The 15,634-nt window shown below is 31.0% G+C and overlaps 2 protein-coding genes across 2 annotated transcripts; one reads left to right on the top strand and one right to left on the bottom strand.

Annotated features, from left to right (window-relative positions):
- Positions 1 to 657: 657 nt before the first annotated feature.
- Positions 658 to 1,718, bottom strand: LOC130501273 (auxin-responsive protein IAA2-like). The gene is made up of 2 exons (XM_056996167.1): positions 1,422 to 1,718; positions 658 to 1,324 (listed from the first exon to the last, which is right to left on the bottom strand). The coding sequence occupies exons 1-2, from the start codon at positions 1,586 to 1,588 to the stop codon at positions 964 to 966; spliced, it is 528 nt and encodes a 175-aa protein (XP_056852147.1). The 5' UTR covers positions 1,589 to 1,718; the 3' UTR covers positions 658 to 963.
- Positions 1,719 to 11,666: 9,948 nt separating this feature from the next.
- Positions 11,667 to 13,884, top strand: LOC108838816 (auxin-responsive protein IAA7). Its single transcript, XM_056996164.1, is given in 7 exon segments — positions 11,667 to 11,848; positions 11,850 to 11,943; positions 11,946 to 12,021; positions 12,576 to 12,814; positions 13,032 to 13,167; positions 13,486 to 13,547; positions 13,623 to 13,884. Coding segments are annotated over 7 exon segments (711 nt in total). The 5' UTR covers positions 11,667 to 11,785; the 3' UTR covers positions 13,664 to 13,884.
- The last annotated feature ends 1,750 nt before the right edge of the window (positions 13,885 to 15,634 follow it).

The following is a 15,634-nucleotide window of genomic DNA, read 5'->3' as shown; positions in this document are numbered from 1 at the left end:
TACACGATTCAAGTAGCTATCTGTATGCAGCTTCAGATTCAATCACATACCCTACGTGTTGAGCTTAATCAGTGAACTATATATAACAGAGTTTCCTGTAATTCCAGCTTTTTCTCATTCCTTCTACATAACTCATAGCTTCTTGAACGTTTCCATTATCTGCAAAAGCATTGATCAACAGTTCAACACTCCATTTACAAGATAAAAAACATCGGGTTTGATGTAGAACCCAACCATCTCTTCATACACTTCCTCTGCCATATTGAGCTATCATCCATTTTTGAATTAATCGGCTTGATACCTTTTACGATCATCTAACAACTCTCGTTGAAGAGAGAATATGTTGAAGCTTGAGGTGTTACACAGCCCCATCCCTCGAGCCCCCCTATTTGTAGCTTTAAATCTCAGTGAGGAGCTTGGATCTCTGTCAACTTCTCCAGCAAAATTACCTCGAAAGTATGAAAAAAATACTGTTTTAACATTTAATCAGGTCTTTAATCCATAGACTTTAGATATTTTTGTTTATCATTGTCTGGCCTTAGATATCTGGAGTGAAATGCTAAACATATACCGTCATGTCTTAGTCTATATGGAAAAATAAAATGCCTCTAATGCTTTTGGTTTTAAGTCCTATCTGATGAGTTTATACATTGTAAATGATTTTGGATATTAAAACGAAATTAAAGACTATTTTTTCCTCAATAACATTGCTACATATGCATCTATATTGTGTATATGTCCGTATTATACATTAAAAAAATTCATGTATCTTCTTTACATGGAACTCCAAATTAAAAAATAAAAAAAAAGAAAATCACTTGGAGATGGAACTATCTCATTGAACAAAACCCTGAAGGATTTGTTTATGGTGTAGTCAACTACTCAAACACCGATCAGATCCAAATCAAATAAGGGTTTCAATCATCAAAAGCTCTCATCGAAGTCTCTTCAACATCATCATCATCATAGGGCAGAGTCTAAAGCAAGAGCATCAGATCCTTTCATGATTCTGAGTCTCTTACAAGAGGAAGAGAACATATCCCATGGCACATCACCAACCAACATCCAGTCTCCATCTTTATCCTCGTACGTTGGTACAACTTCAGATCCTTTGTACCCTTCTCTTTCGCAGTATTCACCGATCGTGAACTTGAACATGTTCTCCAACGCCTTGAGAAGCTCTGCATAGTTTTTGTATGTTTTGAGATCTATTTTACGGAGGTATGGAGCTCCGTCCATACTCACTTTCACATAGCTAACACTGTTGTTGTTGTTGCTGTTCTTACGGTAAGATCTCACCGGAGGCCAACCGACGATTTGAGTTCTGTAAAATCAAGCAACGAATCATCATTAGTACAAACGTTTCGTCAGTTAATTAGATATATATGAAATAATATATTGAAACTCAGATCTTTGCTTACTTTGCAGGAGGTGTAGTCGATTCTTCCTCGTTATCGCTTTGTAGTTGACGTTTGTTGCTTCTAACGCAAGAAACGTCTTGTTCTTCTTTAACTTGTTCTGTTCCAGGTAATCCAAGACGAAGCTCTGTGTCCTTAAGGTTAAGCTCGTTGACTTTCTCATACGCCATTCTTCTTTTTGAAGATCAAGAAGTCTTATCTCTCTATGTTCTTGTGTGGTTTCCAACGCAGAATCCTTCTCTTTTTCTTGTTATGGTTCTTCTTCTTGTTTGTGAGTTTGGTTGAAGATGTGGTTTGGAGAAAAGGGGGAGAGATATATATAAAGGTGGGAGAAGATGCATAGAAGTTAGGGTTAAAGGAAGAGAGATAGAAGTTGTCGGGAGCGTGAGAGGCAAGGATGAGGCAAGGGGACAAAGGTGGGACATAAACGCTCTGGCCGTCCATGTGAACTCGACTCTTTCTTTATTGCACGCTCCTTATTTGCCTCCGCTAACTTTGCTTACGCGACATCTTAGCCGTCGATATGTCTTTTTTCTTCTCAAAGTATATAATAGTTATTACAAGGGACCAAGGAAATGATAAATAAATGAAAGAAATAATTTCTGAGAATTAGAATTGTATCCACACCGACCCGGAACTAAGGCGAACAGAAAAAAAAAAGAATTGATGTACTATTATAACATTTTATTTACTGTTTTTCTTAAATAACTTTTTTGCATCTTTTTAAAGTGCATTTAAGCCTTTTTTCTTCATATTTTGGTAGAGAAATATGAGTGTCGATAATCATTATTCTAATTTTTAATTAGTAAGTGCTAGTTTACAATACTTTTATAAAATAATGTCGGTTTAGAGCACTTCCAACGAGTATTTCTATTTAATATATCTTCCTCTTAAAAATAGAATAAAAAACAGGAGAAAAACACAAGTAATGTCTTTTGTTCAAGAATCTTGGCTAATCTCTCTTTCTTTTGATAAAGATCTTTTCTAATCTCATAACATTTTTAATCATTTGTCTCCTTTTATTGGTTTATTCTTTTTAAAACTCCAAAGAGCCTCTCACCATTAATTTTGCTCTTAAAAGTTCAATACAATTTTTTTTAAGAAGTTTTGTTTAATTTTTTTATAATTATATGTATATATATATATATAAACAAACAAACTAACATGTATAATTTAATATAAATGTTATCATTAATATAATTTCAAGATTTTTCTTGTAAACTCTTATACTCGGAAGAAGAAAATGATTTAATTATTCTATGATGAAATTTTATAGGGTAATTCTTTCAAATAATTCTTTTTAAGTTTTTGTCACAAAAATAGTTCTAAAAAATAAAATAACCAAAATAGTATTTTTATTTTGAAATTTTTAATATTTATTTTTTTATTTTTTGAAATTTGAAACTCCATCCCTAAAACTCATCCATTCACTCTAAATCCTAAATCTAAATTAGTTAACCCAAAGTGTATAAATGTATATTTTATCTTTTAATAAAAACTTTTTGATCATTTTTTAAAAAACTATTTTGTAAAAATAAACTAAAAAAGATTATCTAAGGGAATTTCCCAATTTTTCAGAGTTTCCAAGTCCTCTCTGCGCTAGGTCACGAAATTTATTGAAGTTGCAGACAAATATGCGTTGGGAAACTCTCTTGATATCATGAATTACGATTTTGAGTTTTAAAAGTTTTTGCATCTTGGGAAACTGTATTGTAATTTACACCGCATCTTGTATACTGTGAGTTGATATCAATAATTTTTGGTAGATTAATGGAGAATTATAAGAGAGGGACACACATGTGGATAAGGACCAAATGTGTTGGTAATTAATAGATGAATGGTAAGCCATGTGCTTTCTTATACATTTGACTCTTTTATTCATAAAATTAGTTTCCTTAAAATTGGGTTATGAGGAGAAGCTCCACGTGCTATATATACATTGAATCATACAGCTTAAAAGTATGAACCAAAGTGGTGGTTTTAATTCTCCCCATAGATTGCGCGTAACTATGTTCGGTTTGCTTCTAATCCGCATGCCTTTTGATGTTTATGTTGGGCTTTATGCAATGGATTTACCAATTTTAAATATTGTTCTATTTCTTTTCTTTGACCAAAGGCTTTAATGTTCCTACTTTTGAGATGAGGATTCCTTCTATGTTCTTGCCCCCTCCATTTTCCCAAATATTAGATAAGTAAAAAAATGCAAGATACTTAAATGATTATGATTGTCACTGTTTCTTGTATTATTTCAGTTATTACAAACTCATACAATGTATTTGCTCACTAATTAAGAGAAACATGCATGAGAGAATACATTTTTTTTTCTGTATATTGCACGAATGAATAGTTTAGTTAACCACCAATTTCTAAATTTATGAGGAGTACCTGTCAAAGATACCACTAGATCTATGTGATGCTTATATAGATGGTTACTATAAAGCTTAGTTGTTGGTTAAAACACTCAATTTTTTTTACTGTAAAACCAATTTGAGAAAACAACACGTGGGTAGTCAGTGACTGTTAAGTATATATGGTGTTCATTAAAAATTTAAAACATATACATATTGAGGTTACAAATAAAAAAATGCACATATTGAGCAGTTTAGAGTAAATGTGGCCAGTCTAGAGCAAAGAATATATCATTTGGATAATTGGATTATTTGGTAAATGTGACCAAGTTTACAGTTTATAATGGTTCAACATGAAATGATGTTTATCTTTTGTTTATGTTTAGCTTTGCCAATTTGAGATTCAATTTCTTAGTTCGGTAATCGTTTTAGATTCAAGATTACTCCGGATCTCTACACGAGAATCTGGTTTTATCTTGTGTGCCTTAGTTACATATACCCGGGGCTTAAACGATTAATTAGCTGGATATGTCTTACTGTCTATTCGTTGAACTATTAATCATAAGATAAGCTGTTCGAAAGGCAACGTAGGGACGGGTGACAATACATTCGGACAGCAACATCTAACCAACTTCGAAATATTGTCGATAAATAACTTATTTTGCAAGAGAAGGAAACTTGTGGACAGTATCATTGATCGTGGCACGAAGTATAGCCCATCATGAACGTGTGTTAGTTACGTTATCTTCCGACTCATTCTAATCGATTTTGATATATATCTTTCTGGTTTTAGTTTATGATTCTTAGCGTACCCTGTCGGTTAAGTTTGTATTAGGGAAATTAGTTGGGGGATGGAGTGAACCCCATCTTTGTCTGATTCAAAATTGTATACCGATACAGAAATCCAGTTTGGATTGTTATTTTCTATAATATAAATATATATTAGAAATATATATCCTATAGAAAGAGTTTTAGGTCGAACATTTATATTCAAAGAATCATGGTATGTACGTGATATATTATCCAATCACATAAATACGTAGATGTAAATTTGGTGTGTGTATCAAGTACACACTCGTGTGTGACTCCCGACAAATTTTGGAATGTGCGAATGCATATGGCCCAAACATCTAATATACGTGACGAGTGAGGCCAAAAGCCAACGCAGAGGAGAAGTGCAAAAAGACCAATTTCGTTAGTTGCAAAAAAAAAAAAGACCAAATTCGTGTAACCCATACCGTACCTTAAACACGTGCACGTGTGATACTTTTGACCTTTTTGTAATAAACATCCCAACTACTTGATGAAATTTTAAGAAAATTCATGTATCCTTGCGACGGTAAGTCTTGCTAAAACAAAAGGAAAATATATGGATTTTCACAATAATTTTTTTTCAACTTATTTTCGCAAGGAAACATCCCAACTCAGATATTTTTATTTAGTAAAATAAGCATTTCGTACTTTTTTTACAAATTTAAAAGGTTATCATTCAAGATATAAAGTTTAGAAGATTGAAAACGCGTTTATTTCAATAGAAGTTATAGAAAATAAGAATTTCGTATTTTTAAAAACATTTAAAAGGTTATCATTCAAGATATAAAGTTTTAGAAGATTGAAAACGCGTTTATATCAATAGAAGTTAATTATACACATAAATAAAATCTCAACTGTTCAGCGTGGACTGTTAAATGGTACGACGACCACTGACCACACACATGTTTTGTAATCCAGGTCGCCATTATTATTATTGGTACCTGCTTGGCCATAGTTACGAAAGGGACTACAAAAAGCTTGGCTTGTATAGCAAAATACAATGAACGTTTTGGAAGGTGAACAATTAAGATAAAGGGATAAATGAAGAAAATGAGAAGTACTAGTAATAGAGCAATTGAGTTAATGACAAGACAATAACATATGGTTAACTTAAAACACAATAATACCAACAATGCCACTAAAGAATTCCGAAACAAATATATTACACTCGAAAAGCAGCAACCTAAAGGCACCTTCGGAATGCACCAATATTGCAAATTGAAAATTTTAAAGATTGATTTTTTAAAAATTTGTAGGAGAATGTGTAAAGGTCTGAAGCTTCTGTTAACCCATAAAAATAAGAATAAAATAAAAAATAAAGGCTGCTTGGCATTTGTTTGTTCTTCATAAATAAGCTGTAAATATTTAATATAACGTAATTAATATGTTCGTCCAGAAAAGGAATCAAAGCCAACAACTTTTTAATTGTGAAGTTAGGTTTCTGCATTCTGGCATTGATAGCAATAAGCTGACTTACCCTCTACTTAAAGTGGACCTATGTGCTTATTTGAAATTGGGCCCAAGTAACAAGTTCTTTTTATTCTTCTCTCTGTATTATTGAACTTGGGCTTTCGTTAGCATTAAGCGGTCCTTAAATCCTGTCCAGATGAGAGGAAATCAGAGAATATTATTTAGTTTTTCTTCAGACACTCCAAATGTCGAAAAGCGTTAGTTCCGAAATATAGAGTTTTTTCTTTTAAATATAATTATATTTATCCAACGAACAATAGAAAAATCAGATTGGTTATAAATCCGCTTTGAACAAAATTTTCAAAGTCAATCTATTACAAATTAGTCTCGTCAATCCATTAAACCGACACATTCTGTTAGTCTATTTTTCGAAGTCCTTTGAAATCGGTTATTATTTTCAATCATCAATCCCAGAAATGTGAGATTTTTTTTTCTTGAATGTTAGAATTTTCTAAATTGTATCCAGAGTATTACCTCCCGAAAAATTCCACGAAATTTATAATCGAGTCTTCATTGTCTTTTAAACACCAGACAAGTAAAATGAAAATGATCAAAAACCATACCGACCGCCTCGTCTAAGTCGAACCTGAGCTTGAGCCACACGCAGCCAGTGGAAACTTCTCATAACCTGCACAATAACCTGCCAAATATACTACCAAATGTAAGTCAAGAGACTCCCAACTGGCACTGGGATATGCATTTAAGCCAAACAAGTAAGCACAAATAACAAGACAACATAACCAAGTACTATCATGACGCTTGCCGCTCTTGAGAACCAAGGGACGGTAGATTGTGACCTGAAACATAAATAGCTTCTGGTGTCTATGGAGAACTGAAACAAAATGCAAAAGACTAATATCTCTAAACATTAACCGTCGTTATTCGTCAGAAAATATGACAAGATAAAGAGATCCGAAGAGACTAGAAACACCAAGCATCTATCAATCAGCCATAGACAGCCGTAATCCAAAACTATTTGTCACCTCTGACAAACCAAGAGAAAGAAAGACACAGTGGCGGAGCCACAGTGTTGTCACATGGGTCAATTGACCCAGGTGAAATTTTTATAAAAGAAATTTTTACTTGTGCAACTCTCAAAAAATTAGATAAACCTTGTAAACTTTAGCTAAATGACCCACATAATATGAGCTAAATCCAAAACTGACCCTTCTAAAACTTTTTCCTACCTCTGCCACTGGAAAGACACCATCTTTGTATGCGTGTCGTTGCCCATGACTTGTCTCCGTACAAATACCGAAATTTATTTGACTATAGAAAAAAGAAAATAGAATATCGCAATTTCAAATCTCTAGAATTTAAAATAGATCTTTTTAGCATAAAAAGTTAGAACTTATAAAAGATGTTTATTACTAATCTTTTCGTGTATCATGGAACATGATGAATATGATTTTAACTAAGTATACTGTTGGATGTTGAGCACGACTAGACTTTACCTAATGGTTAAACTAAAAACGCCGACAAAATGAACTTAAAAACAATCAAACTGAGAGCTATTACTATGAAAACTGAAAGAAAAATATATAAAATGGAAATAAATATTTTCACTAATCCGTGTTTTCCGTGGGATTAAAGAACTTTCATGTGGCTTTACATGATTGGAAATTTAAGGAACAATCTTTTTTAAATTATGCATATCTTGAAATTTAATACACGAAAATTCAGGAAGATGTTCAGATAATAAAAGATGAAGTATTACTGTATCATCATTATAGTTGCTGAATGTGAACGTCAAAATTTAAGATGTACTAATTAAATGGCATTTGCACACACATGCATGTACATATCTCTCTTTATATGGTCAAACAGTTTATGAATTACAGATTGACTAGTTCCCCAACTCAGATTATATATTGATTGATATTTATAATGAATTTCCAACCACTATAGTTTATACTCTGTCCGTTTCACAAAGAATATTACTTAGACATTTTTTTCACACATATTAAGAGACTGATTGAAATGCATTTATGTTTTCAATACATTTTGTAATTAATATTGAATTGAAAATAAGTGTAAATTGCAATGGAATTGTAAAACGACATTTTTATGCAACAAAAAAAATACTAAAACGATACTTAATATGAAACAGATGGAGTAAATTATAAAAATATATATTAATTCAACTAGCTGAAAATTATACTTTTAATTTGATTCCAAAATAAATATCTTTTGAACTTTTTCGTATAAATTAAAAATTATTAAATGGTCAGTTTATCCTTATTTATTTTTATTTGACTATTGCAATTCAAAATCATTTATTGTTTTCTTCATTTAGTTAAGCGAAAAACAAATAAATTAATTACAAAATTGCATTAAATTTATAAAACAATATTTATTTTACAACAAGAACCTTACTCTAGGATGGTATTTCATTTGAAATAAAAGATTTGAAATGAAAGAAATACTATATTAGAAAATCATAAAATTACTTTGATATTGATATGATGCTCTGTAGCCATGGAATTTAGTTTAGATTATATTAAATATCTGGATTACAAATTCTTTTTTTTTTCAATTTAAGTAAACATTACATGTTCTGACCGAAGTCACAGAGTTCAAACATCTAATATAAAGCATGATGATCCAAATGAACCGTAAGCAATGGTGTTGTTAGTTCCGATTGACTTTTGTAACAGAGACAAAACACTTATCTGCTTCTACCCCTTTCCATGTCCATGGCTCCCTCGTCCGCCACCCTTTAACAGTAAGTGAGCATCTCTAGCTTTTATTGACAACTTAACCAGCCTTTCTTGAAGTACTTTTTACCAAAGGATGTCATAAGATGACCAGGTGATTGTGGTCGAGTGGTAAGGAGACGAGGCCGGGGTGCTAACACGTTTCATGTTCGATCTACCTATTGCGCAAAATTAAGTCACAATTATCTTGGTCACTTTACACGGATATGTGCCTATGTTTTAGGGTCCATTTGAATACCTTCAGAGAAGGTCTATCCGTGGACTACACTTCCCTTTGGGATTAGTCTAGACCTCTCCATGATTCTGAGATACTTCTAGGTTAATCAAAAAAAAATGTCATAAGATCCATGGAACCCGTCTCTTTGTTAGAACCCGATAGATATTGTTCATCTCCCTCTAAAGATATGAACGAGGCAAACATGTTTAAGCCTAAAACCTGCTCAGTAATTTCACTACAATCTTTTTGGATCGAAAGTGGTTCTTGAACAGTCCGGGTAGCATTATTCGGCAAAGCTTGAGCAGTCTCCTTAACCAGACTCAATATCTTCATTCATACAAACAAAAACAGGAAAAACATACATATTTTCGAGTTCCATAATGGTAGTTAGAGAAGCTAAGTCATCCATGAAAACAATTTCAATCTCACCTTTCTCGTTACCTGCATCAAAGTGACTAATTGGTGGAGGTTGATCAGAAGAGGCAGTAGCATAGTGGTCCAACGGTTCATTGATGGATTACAAAATTCATCATAATATATTCCCTAAAGATAGCTAAACATGTTAATCTGCCGGTTCAACCGGATTAAAAATCAACGGTGGGCTTCAATTCGTAATAAACAACCACTCGTGGAAAAAGACAATGCATATAACTAACGAAAAGACTTTTTTTTTTTTTTTCATTTTACTACTAAAGAAAAGATGTTTCGTCTAATTTCATGGAGGATAGCAAGATCGCAAAGGTTTTCAATGAAGATGCATTTTTGTAGGATAGTATTTTTCATAACTACTTTTCTCAAAAGACAATTTTTGAAATGTAGTTTTGCACACTGTAAATATAATACGTGTTAGTTTTGCATAATCTTTACTGAGTGTCCTCGCTAAGAACATGAACCTAGACCAATAATAAGATTCTCCGTTATATCACCCCTAACATTCAAGGAACAGTATATTGATAAACAAGATGATTAAATAAACGGGAAACCGTACTCAGCTTTATAATAATATGATATCCATAGTGGTACCGCTTAATATAAACTAATAAATTAAAATTTTGACCAATTGGATTAACGGAATTTCACCACTCAATTCCCATTGATGTACATGCGATGAACAGTTGACCAAAGGAGACAATGTGTACAGGCTATTCAACAAATCTGAAGTAAGTAATACATTCATATATTGACATCTTGAGACAACTTATTCTTTTCTTATTTTACAAACAATCTGAATTTGTTTCATACTCTACTCTAGTATGGCAACGTTACCTAATTATATGTGCCGGAGCTAGCTAGCTAGATAGATCTATTTACATATATATATATTTAACTTTAAGATCATTTGCGGAGAGGAGGATGATTTCCATTAGACTCGTAATATAGCTAAAACTGCATAGAATTGAGCCAGCTAAAAACTCTCATGTTCATGCTAAATTTCTCAAAATTACCTTGTTATGTATCGTTGGGAAATGTTGCTTTAGGTACCATTTCTTATTGATAAAAAAAAAGTACCATTTCTTAAAATATATTTACATTTAAATTTTAACATTGTTGGGACACAGAAAACTTCTGCCTAGGACTATATGAGTTTGGCCTGCGTCGCATTGACTGAAATTTATGCTGGTAAACTCGGGGTGCTATAGAAGGGACTGGGTGACAAGAGTTCTACGAATACTATGAATGAGAATGAGAGAGGATTTACGTCCTAAGTTTAGTATCATTAAAGGTTGAATTTGAGTTTAGGGAGACTATTGACCAAAGTTATATATTTTCTGGTTATTAAGAAAGAAAATTAGCAGGATAAAAGACTCCAAAAATTCTAAACTACTGCTAACTAACTGCACTGGAACCTATTATAACTTCTAATTACTTATACCACTCTTTCTTTTATAGCTAAAGCAAGGTTATCTCTTGTCATCACCAATCAAAATTTATAAGAGTGGGGATGTTGAAATGAGATTTCAACTGTTGAATATCATGCAACAAATGTGTTAAAATATTATGTCTATCTAGGGGGATTTAATATCCGTTGGAAAGTTTCAACATGTTGATAAAATTTTATATGGGTCAGCTTTGCCATATGGCACAAATTGATTGGATAAAAATATTGTGCAGATTTATTTATTTTTATTTTTACCCAATAAATCAAACTCATTTAGTAAATAATATTATTTTAAATAAAAATAATAATATCAAAATTATAACTTTTATGATCTATAAATATAGACTACTCTCATTTCATTTGGATATAAAAGAAAAAACGTCATTTTCTATAATCTACTATGTTAGTGTTTTAAACATTTTTATTAAATAGATCCAAATAATAAAGTTTTTTAAAATTCAAATTATTCTTATTAAAAAATACATTATTTTAGTTTTAAGTAAAATTAGAATCAAAATATTATTAATATATAGGGTAGGATGTTGAATTTTATAAACAAATTATTGTAGAAGTAAAAAATAAAGAATTTATTGAATAAATTAGATGTATTAGAGAGAAGATGGCTTAGAATGTTAAAAAGAAAAAAAAATAGGATGTTGAAAATAAAATATGCGTTGAAATCATTGAACAAAAATCCCAGCTTTTGTAGTAAAAGTAAAATATTAACGTCTAATCAATCCTACGTATCAAAAGCCCCACACATGGAGAGATAAAGAGCAAAGGACATGCACATGCATTTCATACATAATACACCCCACCGCCATTTTCTCTCCTTATATTATTATTGCTATCTCCTCTCTCTTCTTCTTCCCCTCTTACCAAATCAGAGAAATAAATAACATCTCTAATCTATTAGAAGTAACATGATCGGACAGCTTATGAACCTTAACGCGACGGAGCTCTGTCTCGGCCTCCCTGGCGGCACTAAAAGCCGTCGAAAGCCCGGCCAGATCGTCGGTGAGGAACAAGAGAGGCTTCTCCGAGACCGTGGATCTCATGCTCAATCTTCAGTGCAACAAGAAGAAACCGTCGATCTTAACAACGCCACAGCTTCCAAAGAGAAGACTCTCCTCAAAGACCCTGCTAAGCCTCCTGCTAAGTAAGCTATACATACACACACACACACACACACACAGTGCACACACACACACACATACACATATATATATATATATATATATATATATATATGAATACTTGATTCAAAATAATAAAACATTCATCTCTATTTCTCTAAGTTCTTGGACTACGTATCCCAATCTTCACCACTAGTTTATTATAATCTAATAGTTATACTAGACTGATTCAGTATCATAAAAAAAAAATCTTGAAATTGGTAATATATATATATTACCATATACATGAGTTTTTAAACATATAACTATAATTTGAAACTAAATTTGTTTTATAGCATAAATAATAAAAAATCAATTACAAAAAAAATAATTAAGCGTTGATGCTTAAACACCAATTTATAAATGCGTACAAGCAAACATTAGGCATTACATCAGTAATGAGCCCAACATAGTAAAAAATAGTAATTAGTAATTAAATAAATTAAATAATAATATAAAGTAGCAATAACATTGATTGGTTAACACTTTAACACACACACACATATATATATATAAAATTAATGTTGTTTGTATGTAGAGCCCAAGTGGTGGGATGGCCACCTGTGAGGAACTACAGGAAGAACATGATGACTCAGCAGAAAACAAGCGCCGAAGAGGAGGCCAGCAGCGAGAAGGCCGGAAATGGTGGAGGAGCTGCCTTGGTGAAGGTATCCATGGATGGAGCTCCTTACCTAAGAAAAGTTAACCTCACGATGTACAAAAGCTATCAGGATCTCTCTGATGCTTTGGCCAAAATGTTCAGCTCCTTCACTATGGGTACGTGTTAGAAATTTCATATCGAAGAAGTGCGAGAAATATAAATTAGTATATGAATATTGGAAACTCGCGAATATTTATCATTACTTTTTTTTTGTTCACTATTTATCATTACTTTAAATCATATTTATGTGTGCAAGAGGAATGGTGATCTTGTGGTATATATTTATATACAAATAAGCGCTTAAATTTTATATAATCTGTGAATAATTTCAAGGAAACTATGGAGCACAAGGAATGATAGATTTCATGAACGAGAGCAAGCTCATGAATCTGTTGAACAGTTCCGAATATGTTCCAAGCTACGAGGACAAAGATGGCGATTGGATGCTCGTCGGAGATGTCCCATGGGAGTGAGTCAAATTTAGTCCCTAATTCTTCATATTTTTAACTAATAAGTCGACTCATTAACCACGTTTCCAAAATTAGTAGAGAATAAGTCAAAGATATTCAAACTCCATGTGTTACAAATACGTACAACTATGCATTGGTTGGCAAGAGGATCTTCCAAATTATGCAATTGTATCAATAATTTTTATTTAGCTTATTCGTAGCTGGCACAATCAACTTCTTCTCACCACATTATTGCATAAAACCTTAACTAGAATAAACTTTAAATATTAACGACTCATATACCAATGTTATAACGGAAATTTGAATATCTATTTCAGAATGTTCGTCCAGTCGTGCAAACGTTTGCGCATCATGAAGGGATCTGAAGCAATTGGACTTGGTACATCTATTTGTCAGTTTTACTTTTCTGTCTTTAAAAATAAAATTTAATTCACTTTTCATGGTTTTGTTATAGCTCCCAGAGCAATGGAGAAGTACTGCAAGAACAGATCATGAATTTTATAATAAGAAGAAAAAAAGAACCATCAATGTCCATATGACGGGTTCTTGATCTGCATTTTATGATTTTTATGTATTTCTATCTCCTATATGCGTGTTGTAATTTAAATACTTGATGGGTATCTAGGGCAATAGTATTATGTTACCAGTAAGGTGTGGAAAAAATGTAATGTGACCAAAAGAGAGGAAACTGAAAATATCTCTGTGTTTGTGTCATATTTATTGCCCAGCATGTGTCTGTCGGCTTAATGATCAATCACTAATTGACATATGCATATATAAACATGTATGTATGTGTCTGTTATTGATCCCTACTAGAGCATGTGTCTGTCGGTTAATGTCAATCACTACTTGATATATGCATATATAAATGTATGTACATGTGTTTTGATCCCTACTATGCTTCTTGTTGTCTCTTTGTGTGTGTTGTAGTATCTTATTTCCAGAAATGAACAACTAGCTGTTACGTTTCTATTTATTAAACAAATCTTAGGCTATTTATTTTCTCAAATCTTGATTCAACCAAATTGTTATCATGTTTACCAAAGTATATAATATATAAGTTTTAAGAATAAATATTTTTACATGAACAAAAAGAGAGAAATCTATTGACTATAATTTTTTTCATGTTTTATCGAACTTATACTAACAAAAAAAGAGTGAACCTTATGAAATGTTTTTTCTGGTACTGTGTTTAAGCTTGGAGAAATCATTAAAGAAAAATATAAATATTAGTCAATGACTAATACATAACCAAAATATGATTTCAAAACAAAATAAATTTGAAAACAAAAACAAATAAATAAAACAATAAACATTTAATTAAAATTTATAATCTAACTTTAATAAAATTATAATATAACTTTAACTTGGTGAAAGTTTAGTCAGCTAATAATAATCCAATTAAAATATATAAAATAATCCAAAATACATAAAGTTAAAAAATAAATAAAGAAATTAACAAGAACAACAAAAATTATCTCAATTAGGATACTTTTTACGTTTCATCAAATCAAAACTAATGAAAATTAAAAAAATTGAACCCATAGAATCTTATTTTAATTTTTACCCACCAAACTCGAGCTTAGATTTTTTTTTAAAATGATCAAAAATACAAAATAATACATAACAAAATAAATATTATCAAAAATAAATATAAAAAAATAAAACCTTAGTTAAATACAAGATATAAACTAAGATTGATGAAAAACGTTAGTCAACAAATAACAATTTTGTAATAACATATATATTATTAAAGTTAAATACTATTTTCTTTTGAAACCCTATCAAAGAGCTGTCTAAAATTATCAATTCATTATCGTTTCTAATAATTATTAATTACACCATATTTTATATCCATTTATTCTTTTGACCAAATTTATTGATAAAATATTTAAAAACCATAAAAGTAGTTTAATAGTTTATTTTCAATCTAATTAAAAGTTTGACATCAATAGAATATACTTTAGGAAACAATACATAATATAATCTAAAATATTTAAAATTTAAAAATAAAAATAAAATAAATAATCATTAGAATTAAAATGAGGAAAAACAAATTATGATATTTCTTCATGTTTAGTCATAGTAAAATAAAAGGAATGAATTCACAAAGTTATTCTTCTATTTTTAGTCACAAGGTTCAAACATAAAAAAATTAAATAAAAGACAATAATGGAATAACATATAACCCAAATAAAATGCTAAAATTATAGTAAGATACATCGTGTAACTCAAAATACATAATTTTCAACAACTTTTTTGGAATAACGTAATTTATTAACAATAATCTTTAAAGGTTTTTCAAAACAATCTCAAAGAAAACAAAAAAAAAGTGAATGCGTCATAATTTATCTTTTTATTCACTAATTCCAAATTAACTGAAATTAACAAGATATTGATGTAAAACAAAAAAAAAATTAAAATAAGATTTTTTCAAAAAATAATGGTTAATACATAAAATCACAA

The sequence above is a fragment of the Raphanus sativus genome, unplaced genomic scaffold, assembly GCF_000801105.2.
Source record: "Raphanus sativus cultivar WK10039 unplaced genomic scaffold, ASM80110v3 Scaffold0146, whole genome shotgun sequence".
Classification (NCBI taxonomy): domain Eukaryota; kingdom Viridiplantae; phylum Streptophyta; class Magnoliopsida; order Brassicales; family Brassicaceae; genus Raphanus; species Raphanus sativus.
Note: the sequence above shows the minus strand (reverse complement) of the source record. Positions and strands in the feature narration are given on the sequence as shown.

Bases quoted from the DNA above. Each gene is read 5' to 3' on its own strand.
- LOC130501273 (XM_056996167.1), bottom strand. From the start codon at position 1,588: ATGGCGTATGAGAAAGTCAACGAGCTTAACCTTAAGGACACAGAGCTT. The intron at 1,325-1,421 runs GTAAGCAAAGAT...TTGATTTTACAG, and splicing joins TCGACTACACCTCCTGCAAA to AACTCAAATCGTCGGTTGGC.